Source organism: Corylus avellana, chromosome ca2 (genome assembly GCF_901000735.1).
Source record: "Corylus avellana chromosome ca2, CavTom2PMs-1.0".
NCBI classification, from domain to species: Eukaryota; Viridiplantae; Streptophyta; class Magnoliopsida; order Fagales; family Betulaceae; genus Corylus; species Corylus avellana.
Window position 1 is genome coordinate 20,008,209 of NC_081542.1, and position 26,114 is coordinate 20,034,322.

Genomic DNA, 26,114 nt, shown 5'->3' on the forward strand with positions numbered 1-26,114 from the left:
AATCAGATTTGAATAGATTCAATTTTGATTTGATTTGATCTTCCATATTATTTTGTATTCTCTCCACCCCACTATTTATAGAGACAATTTGTATTGTAGATTCAAAAAAAAGAAGTAAAATGTTGGTATTTGGGTTTTATCGTGCGAATCTAAGCTGTAGACAGAATCACATAATTCTTTAAATTTATTTTATTATTTTTGCATTATAATAAAATAGTATATTAGTTTGAGGACCATAGGGAGAAGAAAAAAAATAAATATACAACTAAAAAATTGGCCAATTAGTGATACTCGTTAACTATAGAATTCAAATAATATGTCTAAAGGATAGATGTAAGCATTTCAGGATTTCTAAAATTCACATCCTAAAGTTAAGAAGTCCCAATAAATCCCTTTTTCAGTATATATATAATATACGGCCATATATATAACGTCAAAATAATAATAATGCTAATCGAAAAAAATTTTAAAAAAAAATTAAAGCATAATATATGTATATATATATATATTCATACTTCACTCCGTCCTTAAATAACAGTTCGGATTTTTGAACCATTAATTTGGATAAAAGATGTTTTATGTAGCAAAACTGATCGCTAAATACGAAAAATCAAACATTATTTTTATTATACCTTTAGCTACTCCTCGTAACCAGGAAGTGCATAATCATGTACTCTGTACATTTACAAATCAGCTTGAGAAAGCTTTTGAAAGAGCATCTGAAAAATACAAGAAACAACTCTCTCATCATGTTTTCTAATAACGTGGGGTTATTGAAGAGTAATGTTAAAAGTTTTTTTTTCTATCGCTCTATGGGTTTGTTTGGAATTAGGTTTGTGGACCTCAAAAGGGTGTTAAGCTCATTTAAAAAATAAAAAAATAAAAAAAATAAAAAACTGTTTGGTAAAACGCACTTTTGGTAAAAGTTTAAAAATGAAGCTTTTGTTAAAAAAAAAAATTTTGACTCAATAGCTCCATTTTTCAAACAAAATCTCAAACATGCTAGCTCTAAAAATAATGTGACTTTTAAAATTATTATTCAATTTGATCAAATAATGACTTTAAAAGTAACATCATGTTTGGAAGGACACAAAGAAGACTTCTAAAATTAATCCTCGACCTTAGACCATGGAAAGTATGTGATTTGCTCTAGTAACAGCCACTACCACGAGTTGAGAAAAAATTGAAACGTGAATGAGTAATCCCAACGTGAAACAACTGGCGAAAAATCCCTGAGGTATGTTTCATGTTTTCCAACAAATTGAAAAACAAAATCATGAAAGTTTGTAGGCAAATTGACGTATGAACACTTTGAGAGAGAGAGAGAGAGAAGTGGGATGTGATGTATGGTTGTTATTAACCGATGAAAACCATGAATGATGAAGAGAAAATTGCTAAAGGAATGAAGACAGCCCAGATTTATAAAACAATCTCCACCATTGTTAAGGAAAGAAGCACTTTACGTGCTTTAAGTACCCCGTGTGTGCATGCAGGAAGAAGCAATCTCACCTACCAAGCAAGCCCAGCAAGAAGCGACTAACAATTACAACATCAATAAATTAATAACGAATGAATATAATTAAACATGCATGGAAGCTTCGATCACTTACCACTAAGCTATTAAGCATTTTTTAATGTCTCTCTTAAACTTTAAAATTTTGACAAATGATAAAAATTTGAAATGTTCATCCCCTTTCAATCTTACATCCTAACGGATGAAATGAAAATGACCAAATTACCCCTTTTATAAAATAAAGAAATTTTAAAAAAGTGAAAAAATTAAGAAGAAAAAAAAATGGAAACTTGGCCGTGAGTTATCCCTTTTTTTTTTTTTTTTTTTTTTTCTGATTTTTAGCTTTTTTTTAGATTTTATTAAACTAATGATTGTCTTTTTCTAAAAAAATGATGGTAGTAGAACTGGAATTTTACATGCTAAGTGCTAAACATTTAAGTTCATGAAAAAAATTTAAAAATAAAGAGTGATTGAAAGGAGTTCAAAGATCACAATGTTTTTTAGCTTTTTTTAGATTTTATTAAACTAATGATTGTCTTTTTCTAAAAAAACGATGGTAGTAGAACTGGAATTTTACATGCTAAGTGCTAAACATTTAAGTTCATGAAAAAAATTTAAAAATAAAGAGTGATTGAAAGGAGTTCAAAGATCACAATCCTACGCGGCAAAGTTTTACACCAAGTAAAAAAAAATTCTCAGTATTTGTGTATTAATATTGATCTTTTATGTATATTTTTATTTTATTGTGTTATTATTTTTGTCCTTTCCTCAATTTATTCAACATAGAAGGGACTGAGAGATATTTATCAACTTGCAGTGTTGATTCACTATTTGTGTTGGAATTTTTTGTTTTCATTCCTGTTTATTTTTGTGTATAAATATTTATAAATTGAGAAAATTTAAAACCTATAGAGAAATAGAAAAGAATTACAAACTTGGAAAAAAAAAAAATTCTTACATGAGACAGTCCAGAAGGGAAACACCATGAGTAAAATTTATTGTCAAAAGCTTGACTACAATCAACAAGACTCAAGTTTTTAAAATAAAAATTTAAAATTTAAAAATTAAGGGGTGGCTGGCCACCCCTGTGGGGCCTAGGGGTGGCTTCGGCCACCCCAGACCGGACACCCCTTAATTTAATTTAATTTATTATTATTTTTTTTTTAACTTGGGATGGGAGGATTTTGGAAAAAAAAAAAAAAAAAGGTCAAAATGGTCAAATGCAACAATTTGAAAGTTTGGGGGATTAAGTGTCACTTTTTAAAAATTGGAGGTCAAAGTGCAAATGAATGAATAGTTCATAAGGTTCCAATAAATTAAGATGCTGGGAGAGGAATCGTCTATATATATATATCCTTAAAGTGAAATTTTCTCCTCTTTCTTCTTCTTCTCGTGTGTATGCATGCGTAATTAATTGCAATTGTTGTTTTGCTTCATCATATATTGTAATTACTAAAATTTTGGGTTCTTTCTTGGCCTACAGAAGATATGATTAAGAGAACATTTTGGTCCATTTGGAATGGAGTATTTGCAATGTTGAACAGAAAGGATAACATGGAAAAGACACTTCCATGACAGTTTTCCCAATTGTACGTATATTGAATCATACAGAAAAGTTTAGAGGAGATGCCAATATAACCTAACTACTATATTTAGAATGTGATACATATAACCTAAGAATGTCTATGTCAATGCATATTTACCCTCATTAATTTCGCTTGAGCTTGACTCCTCTATATCCATCTCCATCATTTCGACAAATCTTGGCCCCTGTACTAGCCTACTGATGTTCCAGTTGTCCAAATCTGGCTGAAGAAAGCTCAATGAAGGCTGAATTTTGACCCAAAAAAAAAAAAAAATTGTTAGAATATAAATTAATATGATTAAACTAAATGAAAATAAATGGTAATTTAACATAATATAAATTAACTAATCTGTAAGCCCAAGGCAACACGACCGCACCCCCACCACGTACGCCTATAGACTGCCTAAATCTTTCAAACCCCTTGGGAACGTTCCCGCATACATGCAAACACGCACGAGAACACTGCCACTGCAATTTGTGAAACACCGACAACAACAACCAAATTTATACAAAACCAAATTTGGTTGAGTGATGAGAAAAGAAAAGCAATGGCCTCCTCAACAGTACTAGTGCCTCTTTAATTATCCAATGCATCCTTTAAAGAACAAAACAAAAGAAGAGTAATGGAATCCGACATCCAAACCATCCTATTTACGACTGCTCTTGTGACTTTTGAGACTTTCTCTTTTGGTTGTGAAGCATTGTTGATTCTTGTTTTCAGAGTCCTTCTCACACTTGAAGAGCTTTCTTGCTTTCATTCCGTTTATTTTGCGGATCACTCAACACAAAGTATCAGTCTTCGTGTTAAATTGCGGATCACTTCCAGGCAGCTTGGCGTAGAAAATCAGTTGAGATAATATTTTTTTTTTAAAAAAAAAAAAAAAAAAAGCCAAGTACTTTGTAAAAAGATTGCTCAAAGAAGATGGGGGAATGCGAACAATGTGGTACTCAAAATGTAGCTCCATTAATCATAATTGTAGGAATACAGGGAACTAATAACAAGTCCACCATCACTATCCATATGTATATCTTTGGTCTTCAAATTAATATTCAAATTCTCTATTGCTTATTGTTGCTTCTTAATTAGTTTATGTATAGTGACTTGGCCCTGATGCTGACCCGCATGGAGAAGACGCTTTGTACAATGTCCCAAAAAATTAGTCAAAACCCTAATTATAAAAAAGAAAAATGTGGAAGAAAATTATCAAAACCAAAAAAAGGATGTATATATCACTGAAGCAATTTACTTTTCTTCTTATTGTCACCTAACCTAAAAGCATCAGCAAGCCCCCAAAGGATGGGCCATGACAAAAAGCCTATCATCCCCTGGCAGGCTAGCACTAAAAACGCGTTGTCTTTTGTATCGTTTAAGATAGTTATTTTTGCCTTTCTTAATTGATACAAAAGATAAACATAACAAACATTGTTCCAACCATCAACCAAAAGAAGAAAAAAGTAGCTTCACAATAGCATATCTGAATCACTTTATTAATAAAGCCCCCTTTATATTTATATTTTATATTTTATTTATATTTATTTATTTATTTTTAATGAGTTTCTCTTATTAAACAAAACTCAGACGCCAATCTTCAATTTTATTTTATTTTATTTTATTTTTTAACATTTTGTTACTTATGTATATGATTCGCTTGTTGAATTGAAGACTTTAGTTCATCGGGCGAGTTCTCATAATAGTTAACAGCTAAGACTTTGTGATTATTTTTCAAATTTTCTTATTAATTATTTTAATCTGAAAACAATCCTATCTATTGTTGGATGCTTATATAAACAAACTTGTAATGAAATACAATCAACCGATGGAAGGCACAACATTTTGCACGCTTACCTTTCATTTTTCTTTTTCAAATCTTATACTACAGGATAAGCACATTAAATCATGAAATATTCATTTGAAATGGAAGTGATCTTATTCTTGAATTCAAGACGTTTGCCTGATACAATCACCAGTCACTAGTAATCATAAAATTTGACCTGATAAGAAATGATTGACTTAATCATTTAAATTATATTATAACAATAGACATTTACTTAAGAGAAAGAGTGTCAAACAAAGAAACAAAGAAAATTTACTAGCACTCGAGATTTTTTTTTTTTTCTTCAAGACTATTAGTGTCCACTTTGAGTGGACGCTATAGAGATTCTAGTTTCGATTTTATTTTATTTTTTTTATTTTTCTTCAAGACTATTAACATCCACCCAAAGTAGACGATATTGCCCTATCATCAACGTCCGTAATCAAAGTGGACGCTATTAATCTATCATCAGCATCCATTGTTAAAATGGACGCTGATGACAGGACATCAGCAAAGTGGACGCTATTGAGCTTCTAGTTCAAATCTTTTTTATTTTTTTTATTTTTATTTTTTATTGTTATATAGGACTATTAGCATCCACTCACAGTCGACGCTGATAGTTTATTATTAGCGTCGATAGTTGTCGACACAATTAGTTTTTTATCGCGCCTAATTGTTTTTCTGCCTCTGGTATAATTCCTGCCAGTATATTAGTGCCGACATATTAGCAGTGGATGCTAATAATGTCGCTGCTAAAAGTCTCATTTCTTGTAGTGAGTGCAATACATTTGTATCATCCTTGTGTATTAGTGATCTTTTAATTGTTTTATTTTATTGAGTTATTACTTTCGGTCCTTGTTAAACTAATAATTAATTGATTAAATTTACCTATTTCTATTAGATTAAGCTTTTGGGTAAACTGGGAATTTAGCATGGTATTAGAGACAAAGGTCTTGAAATCGAATCTTGACTCTGTCAATTCACCTCATATTTAAATTAAATATTTCACGTATTGGGCCTCACCTATTAAAAGGAGGACTAGGCTTACCTGCGGTAGACCAAACTACCGCATATCTACAGTAGTTAGGTTGGAAGGCTATGATTTCAAGTTTAGGGGTTTTTAACTCCAAAAGGCTAATGTGAAATAAAATAAAAAAGCCGTCAAAAAATTCCATTAACTTTTTTTTCTTTTTTTTTTTTCTTCTACCCAAACCGTATTCTCTCTATTTCTCACCATGCCCAGAACCGGTGCTCCATTGGCTGTAGTAGCTACCAGGGCTGAGGATCTTGGTGAAGGAGCCAGGATTGAACCTCTACCAGTCGTATATCTGCTCAAAGATTGATTATTTTCTGCATTATTTTCTCTGTTTTCTTTTTCTACCCAAAACCGAGGATTTGAGAGTTGGTATTGGATGAGAGTGATTTTCTTTTTTGGTTTTTTTACTGAACTCAACTACTTGATTGTTCACTATTCGGTGTATTCTTTCTGATTTTAATTAGTTATTCAATTTGTTTTAAAAAACAATTCTTTGTGTTACACGAAAAGGCAAAAAAAAAAAGGGGAGGAAAATGCAGTTTACCCCCCTGAAGTTTCAGGGGTTTTTGAATTTTAACCCCAAAGTTCAAAAATTGGCAATCTACCCCCTTGAAGTTTCAAAAATTGGCAATTTAAACCCTCCGTTTAATTTTTCCGTCTAAATGGACGAAAATCTGTGAAATTACATTATTACCCTCAGGCTTTTTAAAAAAAATTTCCGTCCAATTTAACGGAAATTTTTAATGGAAGGTTTAAATTACCAATTTTTGAACTTCGGGGATAAAATTGAAAAACCCCTGAAACTTCCGGGTGGTAAACTGTATTTTCCCCAAAAAAAAAATTGGATTACCAATTCGTGCTGTGAAAGTGAAACTCCTTGGGCCTTAAAGACAGAAGATTTTCGAGGAATTTTGATGTCAGAGTTATCTAATTTGTTATCCTCTTGAAGAGTGGAAGTTGCTTCGATCAGTAGATCTTCTTTCCAGGTTGACCTGTTATCTGCTTGTCTTCGAAGGGTACGAATGACCCACACCTTTGCCCACCGACGTCATGTTCCAGCCCTTCGAGAAGGCCAGGAAGGAGCTCAATCTCATCCCCACCATCCCTCACCTCTCGCTCGCAAGAACTACTCTGATGAGTGCGAGGTTGCGGTTAACGAGTAGATCAAGTGGGTTTTTTGTTTGTATTTCATCACTTTGAATCTTTTACATGTTTTGTGAATTCATTGGGTAGATGGGAGTTCACGGCCGAAAGGTTTGTTTTTTATAGGAGTTAAACAGAATTTTTTGACAGCTTTTTTATTTTATTTCACGTTAGCCTTTTGTGGTTAAAAACCCCTAACTTGAAATCACAGCCTTCGAACCTAACTACCACAGATATCAATGTAGTAGTTAGTTCTACCGCAGGTAAGCCTAGTTCTTGAAAAGGAAGTTTGAGATCACACGTGAGGGGATAATTAAGTTATTAAATTTACCTCTTCTTATTAACTTAACTTTTGGGACAATTGGTGATTTAACAGTCCTCTTCACACCTAGTTCAAACATAGATAGAAGGGAGTATTGAGAGATGTTTTTTTGTCTTTACATTGTGTTAATTCACTATTTGTTTTAGAATTTTTTGTTTTCAGTCTTGTTTCTTTTTGTGTAGAAATATTTAAAAATTGTGAAAATGAAATAACCTAATGAGAAATTACAAACATGCAAATAATTAAAAAAATCTGATATGAGACAATCTGTAAGCGAGGCTCACCCAACCATGACTGAAACTTGTGAAAAGAGACTTTCGATTTACTAAGGAAATTACATATATCACATAAACCAAAGGAAAAGTCCTAATGGAAATAACCAAATGAAAAATTCGTAGTCTTGATTTGCTCTATTCTTTCCCTGGGCTTCCTTGCTCAAATCCCTCGATCACCTCTAACAATATTTTCTATTCATCAATTTCCCAATCAGCATCTTCCATTAGAAAATTTTATGTTTGTGTGACCGGAAAAGAAATCTAGACCAGTATGTTGAGTGAATTGTATCGACATAAAGTTGCAAATGTGCTAGAACAAAGAGAATTATTGGGATAGTAGCCAAAGAAGTAATAACAATTGGAGCCCATGCTGCTTTGCTGTAATATACCAAAAACAAGGTTGCACTGAAGGCTATTACCATGCCTGCTATAGCGACGAAGGGTGCAGCAAGTCCAAACAGTAACCTTAGAGGTATTGACTTGAAAAAATCTTCATCTCCATAACGTGATGTGAGAATTGACAAGAATATTAAGATCGAAGTTGAAGAGAAGACCAATGCTATGGCATTTGATATGAAGAATACCGTAAAGGAATTACTATTCAAAAGAAGAGGTTTCCCTGTTATTTGATCGTTGCCACCGGGTACAGTGAGGGCTGCAGCGAAAACCACAGTAGCAATCAATGTTGCCACAAGCATGCAGTAGTTTGCTGTTTCCTTCATCCACTTTTCACCTTTTTTATACAACTCTTGATGCTCCTTTATAAATATATCGCTAGGTGTTTCATTGTCGGAATTCTTCATGTTCACATATGAAGGCGGCACAATCTTTGCTATTTTCTACAATAACAAGGTATAAATGAACAACCAAAAATACAATATATATATATATATATATTCAATAATTTATATTAACACTCACCTTAAACCACAGCAACTCCCGTTGCATTTGAAGGGCTGATGTTGATATGGTATTTAATCGATCTGAATTAGCACCCAATTTTCCAGTAAAGTGCAACCTGTTGTTATTACCTTTGGCAATATAGGTTGTAAAATTTTCCTTCATGCTACCTATCTCATCTATTAGATTGAATACACTCTCTTGCCGATATGAAATAGCAACATGAAACACACTCCCATAATCTTCATCTACTTGCCATAAGAGATCGGGATAAGAGCCTACAAGTATAATTAGAAATTCAACATTTCCTACTATTGCAGCTTCAACAAGTAAAGTCATATGATCATGAACCAGTTTTGATGAAAAACGTTCCCTTGGCACTTCATTAACCATGTACCAGAGCCATTCAACTAATTGATGGGCAAGTGTCCCCATCAAATCATTGTTATATATCCCCTTGTGCCCTAAGATTAGGAAAATAATGTATTTCAGAGATCGTTTGATAAAGAGAAATATTGATTATATACATTATTTTAACAAGATCCATAACAAGAGATGCTATTGAAAGTTTTATAAAAGAAAAAAAGCAAAGATAATGTAACACATTAAATGCCGTGTAAGGTGTATTTTTTTTTTTTCCTGAGCCTGTAAGTTGTATATAGTGAAAATATCATACTTTCATTAAATTGAGACTTTAATCTCTTTTAAAATATGTACTACATTAGGAAAAAAAAGACAATTAATCTCTAGTCTTTCAAGATGAAATAAGATTTTGGTTCTATAGGGAGATATCAATATATATATATTGACTTGATTATTATATTGGCTAAATATGCAGCCCTATAGCTCAATAGTGATCAGTTTTCTCTCTTACCCCAGACTCTTCGTTCTTGAGAATACCATATTGATTAATTCAGATCTGAGTAACAAATATAATGAAAGTTTATGTTAACACTCAACAGAAAATTTTCCGAGTTCTTATAAAGGATAATTATGTGGGCTCAAGATATCAATTTTTCTGTCTATATATTTCTTCTCATGGGTATCCTCCTATATAGGGCGGTTAAATGAACAGAGCTACTGGTAAACATGTTTGGACTCGGCTTGAGTTCGACTTAATTATTAAACAGGTCAGTCGTGAACATGAAACTAACTTCAATTATTAAACAATAAATACTAGTATAAACTCGACTCGACTCAGTTAACGTTCATGAACAAGCTTGTATACGGCTCGACTCACTATTAGACTTGACTCATATATATTTATTGTAATACCCCAAACATTAATTAGGGTTCAGACCACTTTAATTATATCTTAAAGATGTTTTTATTGGTTCTCAGTTGGTAAAGTGTGAGATCTTAAATTTTTAAGAATTTTCTATCTTTGAGCATGTTCGAAGGTTCCCTCAAACGATCGTTGGTGAATGTTCAAATTTTAATGTGAACGTTCACGGTGGAACGATCGAAGTAGGATTGGAACATTCAAAGTGGGGGACAAACGTTCGAAACCTGCAGCAAGGTTTTTTTTTTTTTTTTTAAAGATGGACACCTGAGCTATATTGTGCAACCCTAAGGTCTATAAATACATCCTATTCTTATCCTACCTAGCCTATTTACAACCCTTAGCCCTCATTTTCATTTTCCTTCAGTCACCAAAATCCTACAGTGAGTGAGAGTGGAGGTTTGGGAGAGAGAAGGAGGTTATCTAGGTCATATCTTCTTCAAGAGCTAATATCCTAGCCTTAAACTCGTTTAGTTTGATGTTATCACCATGTTTAGCTTGTGTTAATATTGTTTCCATAGTTTGAACAACTTTGTCATGTAGATCTAGGTTATAGGTCTATATTTGTAGGGTTGTGTTAAAACTTTAATTTAAGTTTAATGATAGGTTAGTAAGTTGATGATTTTGGACATACTTTATTATGGATGGAAGTATTATTATGTTTTAGGATCGTGGTTCATGTCTTTAAATCATGTTTGGGTGAGTTAAGTTTAGATTGTTTTGCCAAATGGAGGTTATGCGAGACTAGAGAACATTTGCCAAGGTTCTCAAATGATCTTCCACAGACAATTGTTTGCGAACGATCGTCCTATTTTAGATTTAAGGGTATTTTCATCTAGATCAGGGATTGATATGATATCCTCTCACAGATTTTGAGGATAGTGAATATCAAGGAGGTTGTTCGAAGGATTTGCATGACCAACGTGACTAAAACTCACACGAATACTTGTTATTATAATTTATGCATAACCATGACTATTTTCAAATACAAATATACATGGTTACAACTCACATGATATACATTTTAGAATTTATGTGAATTCTACATTTGGTGAAAATATCTTACAGACCATGAACAATGTAATATGTAGGCTTTTGTAATTGTATGCATATAAGAGACAATGATTAAATTGCATCGTATGACATGGTACACTCTGAAAGTAGAAAATGGCCTTACTATTATAAGGGTTAGCCCTATGGTAAAAAAGATTAGTTCTTTCATTTGCCTTGGATCCATTGGCCAATTGTGACCAGCGCAACCACGCTTATGTGGTAGTTACCAGGACAACTTTGCTAGTAATGTGGGCTATCCAAAGTCGGACTCAGTAGAACTGCTAGTATAAGACGGTATGCGGCAATATTTGGGGCGCAATAACCCGCATGTATTGTACTATGAGCCCCTCGAGATAGTGTCAACCCTATCAAGAAGAGGTTAAAAGCTTAAATAGATCAGATGAAGTTGAACTATGATGTGTTACTGTTTCTTGTTGCTTATTATGTATTATATCTATATTACATCATCATGCTATATTATTGCTAAGTTAAGAACCCCACTTAATTACTTCTTACATTTATAAATATTTTGATAAATTACTGAGTTCACAACATGGTAACCTTTACACATTACACCATGTATATTTTTACTTATACTTGTATCTTTTCACCTGTAAAATATATACGAAGAGGTATGTCCAATCGGGGGACATTATCAGAATTATCTTTGAGGAGCTTGACCCTGAGGGACTGTAGAGGATGTGGGACAGTGATGGTGTTTTGCGCCATGACATGATTAAGATGATTCATCTAGCTTATCTTCTTAAGACTAGACCTTGATGGTTTATGATTAGTTATATTTAGACTAGTTTTGGAATACTTCTATTATACTTGATGATTGGTCTTAGACCATAACATTCAATGATCATTAAGACAATTTGAATTTTTTGTATTATGATGCTTTAAGTATTACTATGGTTGCTATTATTGTGGGTTATTCAATAGCTATCTATGTATGAAAGTGAAAGTCTTTCGCTGCAGATGCATTTGTTGATGAAGAGTTCCAAGAAGATGAGTTCATTGATGACGAGTTCAAACATGGAGATGTTCATAAAAATGGTAAACATGAAAATGTTGAAAATCCATTGGCTTATGATACTGGTATCAATGATGAAGATCATGTGAGAAGTTCTTTTTCATATGATCAAGAGGAAGAATCCATAAAAAATTGACTTTCTCCACTAATTTAAAACATTTATCCTAAAGAAAAGGAACCATTGGAAAAGCAAAATCTCTCGGATAATATTGAAATTTTTGTTGATAAGGATTCTATACATCATGTGCTTGATGAAAGTCCTAAAAGTGAAGTATTTGATTTGGATGTTAACAAAGTAGATTTCCTTGGAGTATAAAATATTTTATCAAATTCCTTTTATGGTAATGTTTTTGATGATTTTTATGCGGAGAAGAACTTTATGTTTAAAAGGGAAGAGACTGTTGATCGCTTTTTGGAGATATTCATGGCGCATGAACAGAAGAAGATGTGTGATAGTTATGTAATGCTCAAGTTCTTTGAATCTAGTGCAAAAAGTTTTCAAGTTGATCCTCGCAATCTTCTGGTGATTAGCAAAGTATAATTTCTCACGCGGTGTTACATTATTTTGCTTCTGAAGAGAAATCGATGGAAGGAATCAAGACAAGAATCATTGGAATTAGATGACAACTTCTCTTCAACCCAGTTAGATGATGTAGACCAGTTTTACCTGTTTGTAGTGAGACCCATTTCACTTAAAAAAATTGTATCTTCTGATTCTGACATCGGATTGAGACAAACTTAGTGGCGTTGGAAAGCTAATTGAGATGGCTACAATTTTGCATTTCATGAAAATTTCATAATTCCAATGTTTACTGGGGAAAAGTTATCATTATGTATTATTTTTACCACAAATTGTTTTTATTTATTTATTATTATTATTAGTCATGTGTCATGAACATCCCTACAAAGTTTCAGCTCAATCGGAACACAAACGTTCATCGATCGAAACTGTTGATCATGGTTGAACAACATCTCTAGAATGCAGCTTTCCCTCGTTGCAGCCCTGTCCGGACAGGCCATCTCCTTATTCGGACAGCAATTCCAAAAGCATGCAATCTTGTCCGGCCAAGGTTGTCTGGACAGCAAGACAGCCTGTCCAGACAGCAATTCCAGAAGCATGCAATCTTGTCCTGCCAAGGCCATCTGAATAGCAAGACAGCCTGTCCAGACAGCAGTTCCAGAAACATGTTTTTTCTTCCTTTGCAACACCTTATTCAGACATGCCATTAACCTAATCGGACACCCCATACCTATAACAGTTTTAAATTATTTCAAATGGTGTCCTAGGTCTAGGGATTGTGGGGCTATTATAAATACACCTCTATAGAAAGAGAGAGGTATGAATTCTGTATCTAGAGTTCTATAGTTTGTGCTAAGAGAGCGTTTAAGATATTGAACGTTAGGGTTAGTCTAACTTAAAATAAAAGGTTGTGTCTGTATCACAGATCGTATACAATTAAAGTCAACCGGAGTTCCGACGAAGGGAGATCACGTAGAAAAATTATGCCAGATGTTCTGCAAATGGCTACTGCGATAGAATTCAAGTGGATCGCTTGCCTTATGCAAGAGAGTGTCAGCTTCAAAGGTTTTGTAAGTGTAAACTTCTTGTAATCCTTATTCTTTTACTGATTTAGTTGATTTTCTGGGTTTGGCTGTCCTAGAGAGGTTTTACATTTAGAGAGTTCTCTAAATGGTTTTCTCTTCGTAACCAAATATCTGTGTTCTTAATGTTCATTACATATCTGTATTTGGTTGATTATTATCTGTTAGGTCAGATCTATTTCCGCATAATATTTTGTGAAACACCTATACAATCAAAATAGGTGTTAATTGGAGTCAATTAGAAATTTTCAATTGGTATTAAAGCGGGTTCACTCTGTGAAGGATTTATTTCCTGAGTGTGATCTGAGACTCCATATCAAATGTCTCATACTATTGCTCCTAACCCTCTTCTAGTCTTTGACGGAATGAATTATATGCTTTGGAAAATTTGCATGAGAGCATACTTTAAATCCATTAACATTTGGCATATTGTTGAATCTGGATGGACTCGTCCAAAAGGAGCAATAGCCAAATGGACAACAGAGGAAAAGAATACTACTAATACTAATGACAAAGCTATAAATGTCATTTTCATATCTATCTTAAATGAGGAATTTTCAAGAATTTCTCAATGTGAGATAGCTAAGGAAGCTTGGGAAACTTTAGAAATCACACATGGAGGAACTAAGGTTGTACGAACTTCAAAAGTTCAAATGTTGGTCTCTCAGTTTGAAGAGATTAAACTGTAGTAAGATGAAACTTTTGCTGAATTCTATGCAAAGCTTAGTGTTATTAGAAACTCTATTATTAATTTAGGAAAGAAAATGGATGATGCTAAAGTTGTGAAGAAAATCTTTAGGTCGTTACCTAAGAGTTCTATACCTTAGATTGATGCCATACAACAGAGCAAAGACATAGACACAATGAGAGTAGAAGAACTTATAGGTTCACTTCAGACTTTTGAGCTAATTCTACCCAAACACAAGAACATCAAGAATATTGCTCTTAAGGCAAAAAATGTTAAGGTTAACTCTAGTGGTTCATTTGATGAAAATTTTGGGAATGATGAAGAAATAGCTATGTTTGCTAAAATGTTTAGAAAATTCTTTAGACCCAAGAAAGGAAATTTTAGAAGTAGCAATTCACAATTTTCTGAGAAATCAAGAATTGAGAATGTTGAGAAAGATAAGTCACCTAGAGGTCGCAAGTGTCACGAATGTAGAGGGCATGGGCATATTCGTGCTGACTGTGCTAACTTGAGAAAGTCAAATGGCAAGGCATTTAATGTGACTCAAAGTGATGAGTCAAACAAGGACGATGCTGAACAGGGAATTAATTACTTAGCACTTGGCGGTAGTTATGAGAGTGAGCATGAGGCTAGTGAGTCTAATTCTTTAGAAAAACAAGTGTGTGAGATAATGAATCAGAAGAGGAAGATGATCTACAAAATGCTTATAATAATCTTTTTGTAGAATACACTAAATTGAAAAAAGCTGAATAAGCAACACTTAAAGAAACTCAAAAAGGTTTCTCTTGAAAATGATCAACTTTCTGTTACCTTAGTTAATTCTCTTGCTACTCATAATACTTTGATATCTGAAAATCCCACGCTAATTGTCAAAGTGAAATCTTTAGAGAATGATCTGAATGAATCAAGAAATCATTTTAAAAAAAATTTCTAGTGAAAAGCTAAATCAAATGCTACATAATTAGAAACATTCGTTTGATAGAACTGGATTGAGTTTTAATAAATCTACTGTTTTTTTCTAAAAATGTTGCTTCTTCTCCAAAGATAATTTTTGTGAAACTAGTGAATGAAGAAGATAGTTTGGCTGAAAAGAAGGTAATTTCTCCTCAAATTTTCAGAGGTGAGAAAGTTATAGGAATTCTAACTGATTCCTATGTATCTCGTTCTACACCGAGACATGCTCATATGTCAAGGAACCAATTTTCTCAAAGGTTCATTCCTACCTGTAATCACTGTGGTAAGATTTGGCATATTCGCCCTAATTGTTTTCAGTTAAATAATTATGAGTCAAAAAGAGATTATTTTCATTCTATGAATAATCAATTATTTGACATGCTAAGGGGTGTTATCACCCAGTTAAATGACTTGGACAAGACTCGCACATGTGTCCCAAATATGAAGAAAGTTTGGGTTAAGAAGGTTGATGTCGTTCACCCGTTGAGGGGGAGTAGTAGCGGGCTCACCTAGATTAGGTGGGCACTTTACATGCCTAGGATAGATTTTGCTTACACGTCTTTGGTTAATGTCCTAGTGCAAATGTTTGTTGGGTGTTTTGCTATTTTAGTTTTACTTAATTGTGTGTTTTGTTTTTGTTTTTTTTGTTATATTTTTGTTTTGCCTTCGTCTTTATTTTTATTTTTAAAAAAATACAAAAATATCTTTCTTGAGTGCTTTGCACGGGTTCCTTGTGCTCACATTCATGAATTTTCAAAAATTTCACGTGAAGCCATATCCTTAAGGTATTGTTTGAGCTTCTGATAATGCATGGCCATGGGGAGTGGTTTATAGCTTTTCATGTGGGATTTTATTTTCTTTGTGCTGATCATGCACTATTTCGTGTCGTTTTTTCTTCTTCTTTTTTTTTTCAATGGAAAATGGCTCAAGGTCACAATGTAGGTGATGTATGGTTCAAGGCTCGGTTAAAATTGATCAATTCCCTAGTTGAACCTAGATCCTAAAAAGTTCCTGCATTCTTTTTAGTCGTGAACAAATAATATATGACATGTCTCTAAAAGAGAATATTTGAACAAAAAGGTTCTATGTCATTAATGCTGAAAGAATCTCTATAGAAATATTCAGTGACCAACTCATTGAGGAAAAATACGGTTACTAAAGGATTTGTGGAAAAATGATGTTTGATCAATAAAATATTGTATAGGATGAGGGTTTCTAGGCACTAGTACTATAAGGTTTGCCTTTAACCGTGCATCATTACCATCGTTGCCTGCAGAGTGCTTTTAGTTCTTTTCTTATGACATGACATTGGATTTGACTCTCACACACACGACACATCTCAACATGAATTTCTATGTCCCATTGGCTAGCTAATGTTCATAAATCTTTGGTTCATGTGTTTGTGTAGACTCATATGTGTTCTAAATGCATGAATGGTTCCGTTTTTTTAAGCATGCAAATCATATGTAGTTTTTGTCATAAAAGAATATGTGCACAAGTTATCAAGTGTTGCATTCAGGGGGAGAAACGTGTTTTCTGTTTTTTTCTTCTAGTTTCTTATTGATTATTGAGTCATATGTTGTGGGGAAGTTTTTGGTGATATGCCTTCATGATCTAGTATTAAACTTCATGCATTTTTTTATTTATCTATGATCATGAGTTTTCCTTGAGTTATTCCTGTTCCACATATGCCTTGATGGTTTTTTTTTAGTGTTTCAGGAACCATGGAGACCTTTTGTCATTCTGTGATAAAAAGGGGGAGATAGATGGGGGAGATGATGGGATGTCTCGGCATATTGGTTTTGTCACCGAATTGCCATAGGGGGAGTTTGTTAGTATTTTTGTTGGTTTAATTCGGTTCCAAAATGCAGAGGTTACTGTCCATGGGCTCAAACACTAATATAGAATACTCAGAATCCAATCTTCACCGTTCACAATGAGGATTCACGTGTCATGAACATCCCTACAAAGTTTCAGCTCAATCAGACCACAAACACTCATCGATCGGAGCTGTTGATCATGGTCGGACAACATTTCTAGAATGTAGCTTTCTCCCATTGCAGACCTGTCCGGACAGGAATTCCAAAAACATGCAATCTCGTCCTGCCAAGGCTGTCCGGACCACAAGACAGCCTGTCCGGATAGCAGTTCCAGAAACATGCTTTTTCTTCCTCCGCAAGGCCCTATCTGGACATGCCATTAACCTATCCGGACACCCCATACCTGTAACAATTTTAAATGATTTCAAACTGTGTCCTAGGTCTAGGAATTGTGGGGCTATTATAAATACACCTTTATATAAAGGGAGAGGTATGAATTCTGCATCTAGAGTTCTATAATTTGTGCTAAGAGAGCATTTAAGATATTGGGCGTTGGGGTTAGTCTCTCTTAGAGTAAAAGGTTGTGCCTGTATCACAGATTGTATATAGTTGAAGTCAACCGGAGTTCCGGTGAACGGAGATCATGTAGAAGGATTGTGCCAGATGTTCTGGAAATGGCTACTACGATAGAAGGCAAGTGGGTCGCTTGCCTTATGCAAGAGAGTGTCAGCTTCAAAGGTTTTGTAAGTGTGAACTTCTTGTAATCCTTATTCTTTTACTGATTTAGTTGATTTCCTATTTGGCTACCCTGAAGAGGTTTTACATTTAAAGAGTTCTCTAAATGGTTTATTCTTTGTAACCAAATATCTGTGTTTGTTAATGTTCATTACATATCTATATTTGGTTGATTATTATCTGTTAGGTAAGATCTATTTCCACATAATATTTTGTGAAACACTTATACAATCAGAATAGGTGTTAATTGGAATCAATTAGGAATTTTCACCCCATATATGCCTCATAAGATCACCTTATATTCAATTTATAAATTCATTGATAGAATCTTGGTTTGAGAAGATTTATAACTCTATTGTTGTTTGTTGTTGCAAACAAATATATATATATATATATATAAAGAGAGAGAGACAGAGAGAGACAGAGAGAGACAGACGGGAGATTGACGAAAAAATAGCATTTCTCTTAATAAAAATCAGATAGAAAATGCATGATATTATCCGAATTTCTCATAGTCTTGGGAGTAGATATCATGCAATGTTTTATATACATATGCAATTAAAGAGCAATTAAAGAAGATTGGGTTGGAGACAAACTAACAGGAATTTAAGAGCCTTTTCCGTAATGATAGCTGACTTTGGCGGCCAATGACAAAAGGTTTTCTGGCCAACTCTGCTAAAGCTCTTCGCCTAAATTCAGTGCCAGCATCGCCATTTGCTAAGTTCGGATCCTTTGTCAGAATTTCCAATGCAATACCTGTGCATTAAAAAAAAAAAATTCTCTGATCATTGCAAAAAGGTTGGTTCGAAAATCCATAAAAATATTGCAATAGAAGTGGTAACTTGTCTAACTGTATAAAAATCCTTCCGAAAGTAGGGACATCAAACCAATATAATGGCATGCTACATTCATTGTCTCAAACACACAATTAGTAAAAAATAGGGCATACCGTAAAAACCTGCGGAAACAGTAAAATGAAGGAGATTAATGCGTTCATCAGTAGTCAACTCCTGAAAAGGAGTCACAGAGAATAGATAATCCACCATGTGTGTGTGTCCTAGATGAGCTGCAACGTGAACCGGTTTCATTCTTTGGCTATTAATTATCAATAGAAGTTGTTTGTTCTTTTTCACCATCTCCTTGGCGATTCTTACATCTCCCGTTTGGGCAGCAACGTGAAGGGCTGTAACTCCATTTATGTTTCTTAATTCCAAATCATCGGGATTCATCTGTTTCAACAGTTCTTTTACAAAAGAGGTGCCTTTTACGGCCACTGCACTGTGTAGTGCGGTGTCACGCTGTTTCGATATGGGAACTCGAACACAGTATGGGTATTGCCTAAGAAAAGCCTCAGCAGCCGGCCAATCACCCTTTAAGGCAGCTTGAAGGAGGGGACCACATAGGGCACGGTACTCATCTAATGTTCTTTCTCCTGGAAAACAAAAGACAAACTTATTAATTATAACTTGTGGTGAAAAATCATGTTTATCTCATGACCTTACGTATCTGCTGTTAACTCACCCTCAATTGTGGGTTCAAACTCCCTTTTAATAAGTTAAGCTCAACACGTATAATATTTAATTTAAAAGGATAGCAAATTTACAGAGTCAAGGTTCAATCTTAGGACCTTTGGTTCTTATACTATGTTAAATCACCATTGACCCATAAGGATTCAATTTTAGGATCTTTGGCTCTGATACCATGTTAAATCATCATTGACTCATAAGCTTAACTTGAGAGGAATATGAAAATTTAATTATTTAATCAAATAGTTTAACACTTTCTTTCATGTGTGGGCTCAAATTCTCTTTTAATAAAGAGGCCTTAAATGTAGAATATTTAATTGAAATGGGGAGTGAATTGACGGAATCAATATTCAAACTCAAACTATTTGGCTCTGATACAATATGAAATCATCACTTGTTCTAAAGGCTTAAACTAATAGAAAAAGATTAATTTAACATCATATTACTTTAAAATTTGTGGCAAGTGTTCTTTTTCCTTGGTGTCTGCATTAGTGTTTGTAATTGTTATTTTGTTTTAAAATTGTTATTATTATTTTGGATTCTTAACTCGCCTACAGAAGAAGCTTAACAGACCATTTTGGTCCATTTCAAAAGGATCTTTGCAACAATTACAATTAAAAAAAAAAAAGAAAAAAGAAAAAGAGAGTGTTTTCGCAAGGTGGCCTTAATTGTTTTTACTAATGATATTCGAAAACTCTCCCACATGTCTATGTCACTAGAGAGAAAGAGAGATCGAGCACTTACTTGAGCTTGGTTCCTCTGACACTATCTGCTCCAGTTCTCCTTGTGGTGTCCTTGTTGCGCTCCAGTAATTAGCCAAATCTGGTAGAAGAGAGCTTAAAAAAGACCGAATTTTAACGAAAAGCGGCCTTGGAGCCTGAAGGCTAGCATCTCCTGCATTAGCTACTTGTCTGTGATTTGTTAAACTATCAGATTCCAAGTTTGATACATATGGTTGTTGTTGAGTAGAAGATGCTCCCTGATCCAAGTGTGATGATGGAAAGGAATAGGATCTTTGTTGATTGATATCACCTTCCATTTTTGTTTTCTTGTTTCTTTGGAAATAAAATGAGATAGAAAATAAATTAACTAATGCATAACCAATCTCATAATATCAATATATATAGAATTCCTAATTAGGTGAGTAGAGTGACAACTTAAAAAGTAGGTATATCTATGTGAACATCAACAAATTCCCTATTGATAGAGTAGGTGAGTAAATACAAGCATGGTAATCAAATTATAGAGATTTGATTACAAATCAACTTTTAAATTTATGGGTAGTTTGTAGGTGTTAGACACCTACATCCACTAATTAAGCTTGGTTTGTCATAAAGTACAAAAATTCTAAACTATATATGAATTATAGATTTGCAGAAAAGGAAAAAAGAGAAAAGGGGGGGCGAGGGTATGACGTATGTTTATTTTCAACTCAAAACAATAATGATAATGAGAAAGATAAAAACGCCAATGGCTTGACGATAATAAGTGTTTTTGTGCAGAACATTAGAGGTGCTTCACAATTCTTACTACCAACCTATCCCTTGTTGAGCTTCAGAGCCTGTTGGGCAATCAGAGGAAAGGGATCCGGAGTATTGATTCTCAACCTGCACGGAACTTTGGCTACAAAGTACACCATATTTAAACAACAATATTTTTCACCATAGTAATCAATATTAAATCACCACTTATCCCAAAAGTAAATAGAAAGATTAGTTGAACCTCTCACGTGTAAGTGAAGCTCAAAACATGAAAATATTTAATTGAAATAAAATGTGAATGGTAGAGACCGATTTAAACTTTGGATCTCTACTCTGATATCATAGTAAATCATTACCCATAATAAATCATCACTTATCCTAAAAACCTAAGCTGATAGGAACCGATGAATTTAAGGTGTGAAATATTTAATTGAAATGAGAGGTGGATGACGGAATCAATGTTTGGACTCTGGACCTTTAATTCTGATATTATGTTAAATCACTACTTATCTTAAAAAATTAATGGCCCGTTTGGGAGTGCGATTTCAATAAGTGCGATTTTAAAAATTGCGTTTTTAAAAATTGCGTTTTTAAAATCGCTACTTTTTAAAATCGCACAAGCGTTTGGTAAAACATACTAAAAAGTACTTTTTTTATCAATTGAGTGTTTGGATAACATTAGCATATAATTGCGGTTTCATGACCAAATTACCAATAAGGATGAACAAGACAGAGAGGATGAAGAAAAACAAAAAAAGAGAAAAGAAGGGTTTTAATACATTTTAGGTGGGTATTCTTGGTATTTTTTTCATTCCCGTTCTAAAAAAGGTAACTATTGCGCCAAATATCTTTTTAATAGAAATCTTGATTTTGTTTTAAATTCACGCTTTTTTCAAATAAGCACCCTCTAATCAGCTTATGAAAATCGCAGTTTTTTTTGCGATTTTAAAATTTGCGTTTTTAAAATCGCAATCCCAAACACTCTAAAGTTGCGATTTTGTTTAAAATCGCAGATTATTTTTTAAAAAACGCACTCCCAAACGCACCCTTAGATTGATAAGAATCGATGAATTCAATAATTTAATATATTTATTAACAATAAATACAAATGCATATATAAAACAAGCTAGGATCAACCGCTCTGGGAAAATAAAATATTAATGTCTATATAATTGACCTTAAAACTTTACAAGTCAGTCAAGTAAATATATCGTTTGAACATTGTTTCCTTCTAAAAAGAAATGCTTTTAAATTAACTACAAATAGTTTCATCTGATAATAATTAGCTAGTGATGCATGCATGCTTCCGTGGGAGCATGAGTTCAGTACTTATCACGTTGCATTTGAAACTTTTGTTCACTAATATTTTTATTGTGTGAATGCATGTGGTCGTGCGCTAATATTTTAAGATTTAACTTAACCATAACATTCAAATAATGCCAAGCAATGAATAAGTGATTCGTCTAATTATAAATAATATTTGTAGAGTCCTATCCAGTATCCAAATCAATGTATAAATTGACGGATACTGGCATGTATACTGCAGTTCATTGCTGAGGAATAATTTCACATTGTTTGTGGATAAGATTTTGGGCATGTTTATAAGGAATGGACAACCCTTTCGCATTGAACCGGTTTTATGAGATGAGTTAGTCTCACGAATTTCTTCGTGGTATTAGAGCCAAAGATCCTGTGATCGAACCATCACTCTATCAAATCACCTCTCATTTAAATTAAATATTCCACGTGAGGGAGAGTATTAAAGTAATGATTAAGTGATTAAATTTATCTCTTCCTATTAGTTTAAGCTTTTAGCCTACATGTGAGGAAGGGTGTTGGAAAGGTGTTGAAGAATAATCTCACATTACCTGTGGACAAAACCTTGGGTATATTTATATTAATTATAAGCAGTGGATAACCCTCTTTTATTGAACCAGTTTTATAAGATGAATTAAACCCACAAATTTCTTCACTCATAACCTCGTCGGATGTAACTCGTCTTTCCATGCAGTTCCCCCTATGTTTTCAAAAATTGATTCACAAACTTAGCTTAAAAAAATCATCAGTACGTGTTTTGTCTTGTTTTGACAGAGAAAATCAAAAATAGAAAGCATCAAATTTTATTAAATAAAAAATTAAGCTTTTAAAGTCAATGCATGATCTCTAGAATCTGTTTGTTTACCAAGCTTTAACTATGTGAAGAAGATTATAATAATATTTCAACAACCCAAATGTATATATATATATATATATATATATATATATATATATACACACAAAGATAGACATGTGAGCTTCTGACTTTCTGTATATATATGTTGATCGCACAATGCAAAAGTCCGTAGTTCGAGGACTTCGCAATTGCATTTTAGTTTAAAACTTCATTCTATAAGCAAAATAAAATGGCCAACCTCAAAAAGCATGAAATTTATTAAATTTATTTATGCTATTTAAAATCAACGATTTTTGATATTGCTTAAGAATCCACATGCAATTGTCTCCAAGGGATAGCTCAATCGGTTGTGAACCACGCCTAATGAAGCGAAGGTCACTAGTTTGAATCCCCCTTCTCCTTCCCATGTGTGGACATGTAAAAAAAAAAAAGAATCCACATGCAATTAATAGGGGGGCATACAAAATCAAATTAGGATCCACATGCAATATGTGGGTAAAGTTCAAAAGTTGACATCTTTCAACTACTGTTGTGATAGAAATTTTGTTTAAAAACACAATAATGATGAACAATATAGAATCGAAATGAGAGAGATTAAAAGAGAGTCGAGACACAGATTTAACGTGGTTTGGCAATGTGCTTATGTATACAAAGAGGCGGTTGTATTTTTTTTATTAATGATCCAGGGTTACATCATAAAACACACACACATACACAAACACACACACACACACACATATATATATATATAGGAAAAACTCTAAACCCAAGGTGTACGGACGTATTTCGGAAATCTCCAAAATACCCCGTACCATAACGCGGTTCGGCAAATCTCTCGCTCCGTGAACGTCGCAATACTCCACTCCCATAAGTCGATCTACTTGGACTTTCACTAGTATTCTAATATGAGTCACTAGTTCCAACAAAATTCAATAGTGATCCATTTCAAATCCAATGATAATTTTTAAAGCTAAATCAACTAGAAATGATAAAAAGAAATAGAAAAATGATCTCTCACATTACTCTAAATTGTATGTCCGCATATTTAGTATGAAAACTGGCTTGATTGTAACTTGTAAGTTTAGGGTTAGTGTCGTTCAATCAGTCGGTCATTATCTGGTGGTTCCCAAACTTGGTAATTCAGAATGACTGAATCACTTTAATAATGCCTTTTTTTTTTCTTCTTCTTGATGAGTTTCTCTTAATAAACAAAAGCTCGAGTGTGTAATAATGGTACGATTTTGGAAAGACAACATTCAGACTACTACTATCTTCAATTTTTTTTTTTTTTTTTTTTTAACATTATTTATATGATGATTCGCTTGTTGACTTTGTGATTATTTTCGAATTTCATTAATAATTATTTTAATCTGTGAACAATCCTATCTATTGTTGGATGCTGATCTATAAACGAAGTCGTAATAAAATACAATCAACCGAAGGCTCAACATTTTGTACTTTTATCATTCATTTTTCTTTTTCAAATCTTATACTACAGGACAAGCAATTTGCAACGGAGCCAAATTTTTTTAGTTGGGGGAGGATCCTTATCTAAAGTTGGTGTACCCAACATTGACTTCATCAGATGATTTCACTTATTTAAATTTTTTAAAAGCACTATCAACATTGACTTCATTAGACTGTCACATGGGTCAACTTTAAATCTTAATCATGAAATGGATGGTATTAATTTATTCATTAGATTATGAAATATTTCATTTGAAATGGATATGATCTTATTCCTGAACTCAGGATCTTTGTCTAATACCATCGCCAGTCATCACTTATCTTAAAAATTTTAACTAATAAAAAATAATATTTAACTTAATCATTTAAATTATATTCAAGCACTAGATAAACAACCTAAGAGAAAGAGTGGGTAAGACAAAGAAAAAAAGAAATTTTACTAGTACCGAGAATTTTTTGTATTTGGTGCAATACACTAGTGATCTTTTAATAATTTTTTATTTTCTTGAGTTATTACTTTCGGTCCTCTTCACACTTGCTTCAACATTGAAGGGAGTACCGAGAGATATTTTTCTGTCTTCATATTGTAATTCAATATTTGTGTTATAATTTTTTGTTTTCATTCTTGTTTCTTTTAGTGTAGAAATATTTAAAATTTGAGAAAATGAAATAACCTAATGAGAAATGGAAAAAATAAATTAAAAGCATGCAAATAAACACAAACGCATAAAACAAGGACATGCATGCAAGTTCCTTACAAGGTACCAGCTAATTAACAAAGGAAACCAAAGCAGCAGTGAGAGGTTGTTTTCTAGCCTGTTTACATCTGGGGAGGTTGTACTGTAGTCTATAAGCAGAAGGAAGTACAAGTTCATGCATTTATAGGAACTCTCTGCTTTGCTTACACACCCACTGCCCCGTCCATATTCGTTTGAAGTCTTATTCTCAGATCAATGCCTGAAAAAGCAAGATTATATGTAGGTTTTAAAATCACAATTTAAATTAAAATTTAATAAAAATTTATCATAAATTTAATAATAATTTTAAAAGTCACTTATAAACGTAAATAAATAAGTGAATATAAGAAAGTGAGAGCATTAGGACACCCCACTTTTGCATTGGTCTGAGAAAGCACAGCTTCTAATCCCGAAAAGTCTATATGAGAGAGAGAGAGAGAGGAATTATTCCAAGGAAAATGTATTTTGTAAATTTTTTTCATTTTTCTAGCTCATAATTAATGCCTATCAAGTTTTCTACCTAGAACTTACACAATTTTTTTTTTTTTTTTTTTTTTGAATCATAGAACTTACACAATTACGTACACAAACAAAAGAGATAGATAGAGACACCTAGTTGTATTTGATTTGCGAGCCAACTTTAGCAGGGCAATCACATTGCACTAAGCCGTCACTCACAACAAATTTATTGATCCTTTTCTTTTTTTCTTTTTTCTTTTCTTTTTTTTTTTTTTCCTGAACTGCCAAATAAAACAGTATAGAAGAACCACAGTGAGAAAAGTACAAGATTAATTATGATTTACGGATTGGAAAAAATAAAATAAAATAAAAGGTATGATGCTTGGTTGGTGTTAAAAAATGAAAGAACATGAGGAATAATGGTAAGGAGAAAGAGAAAAATGCTAAAGTCAGGATGATGAGAACAACAATTATTGCGGTAGATCGGAATGCATAAGAGTTTATATATTACGA

The 26,114-nt window shown here is 33.2% G+C and overlaps 1 protein-coding gene across 1 annotated transcript; it reads right to left on the reverse strand.

The window, feature by feature from the left end:
* Nucleotides 1-17,220: 17,220 nt before the first annotated feature.
* LOC132169280 (uncharacterized) lies at nt 17,221-20,323 on the reverse strand. Its single transcript, XM_059580340.1, has 4 exons — nt 20,029-20,323; nt 18,708-19,190; nt 18,359-18,514; nt 17,221-17,426 (listed from the first exon to the last, which is right to left on the reverse strand). The coding sequence occupies exons 1-4, from the start codon at nt 20,321-20,323 to the stop codon at nt 17,221-17,223; spliced, it is 1,140 nt and encodes a 379-aa protein (XP_059436323.1).
* Between the last annotated feature and the right edge of the window lie 5,791 nt (nt 20,324-26,114).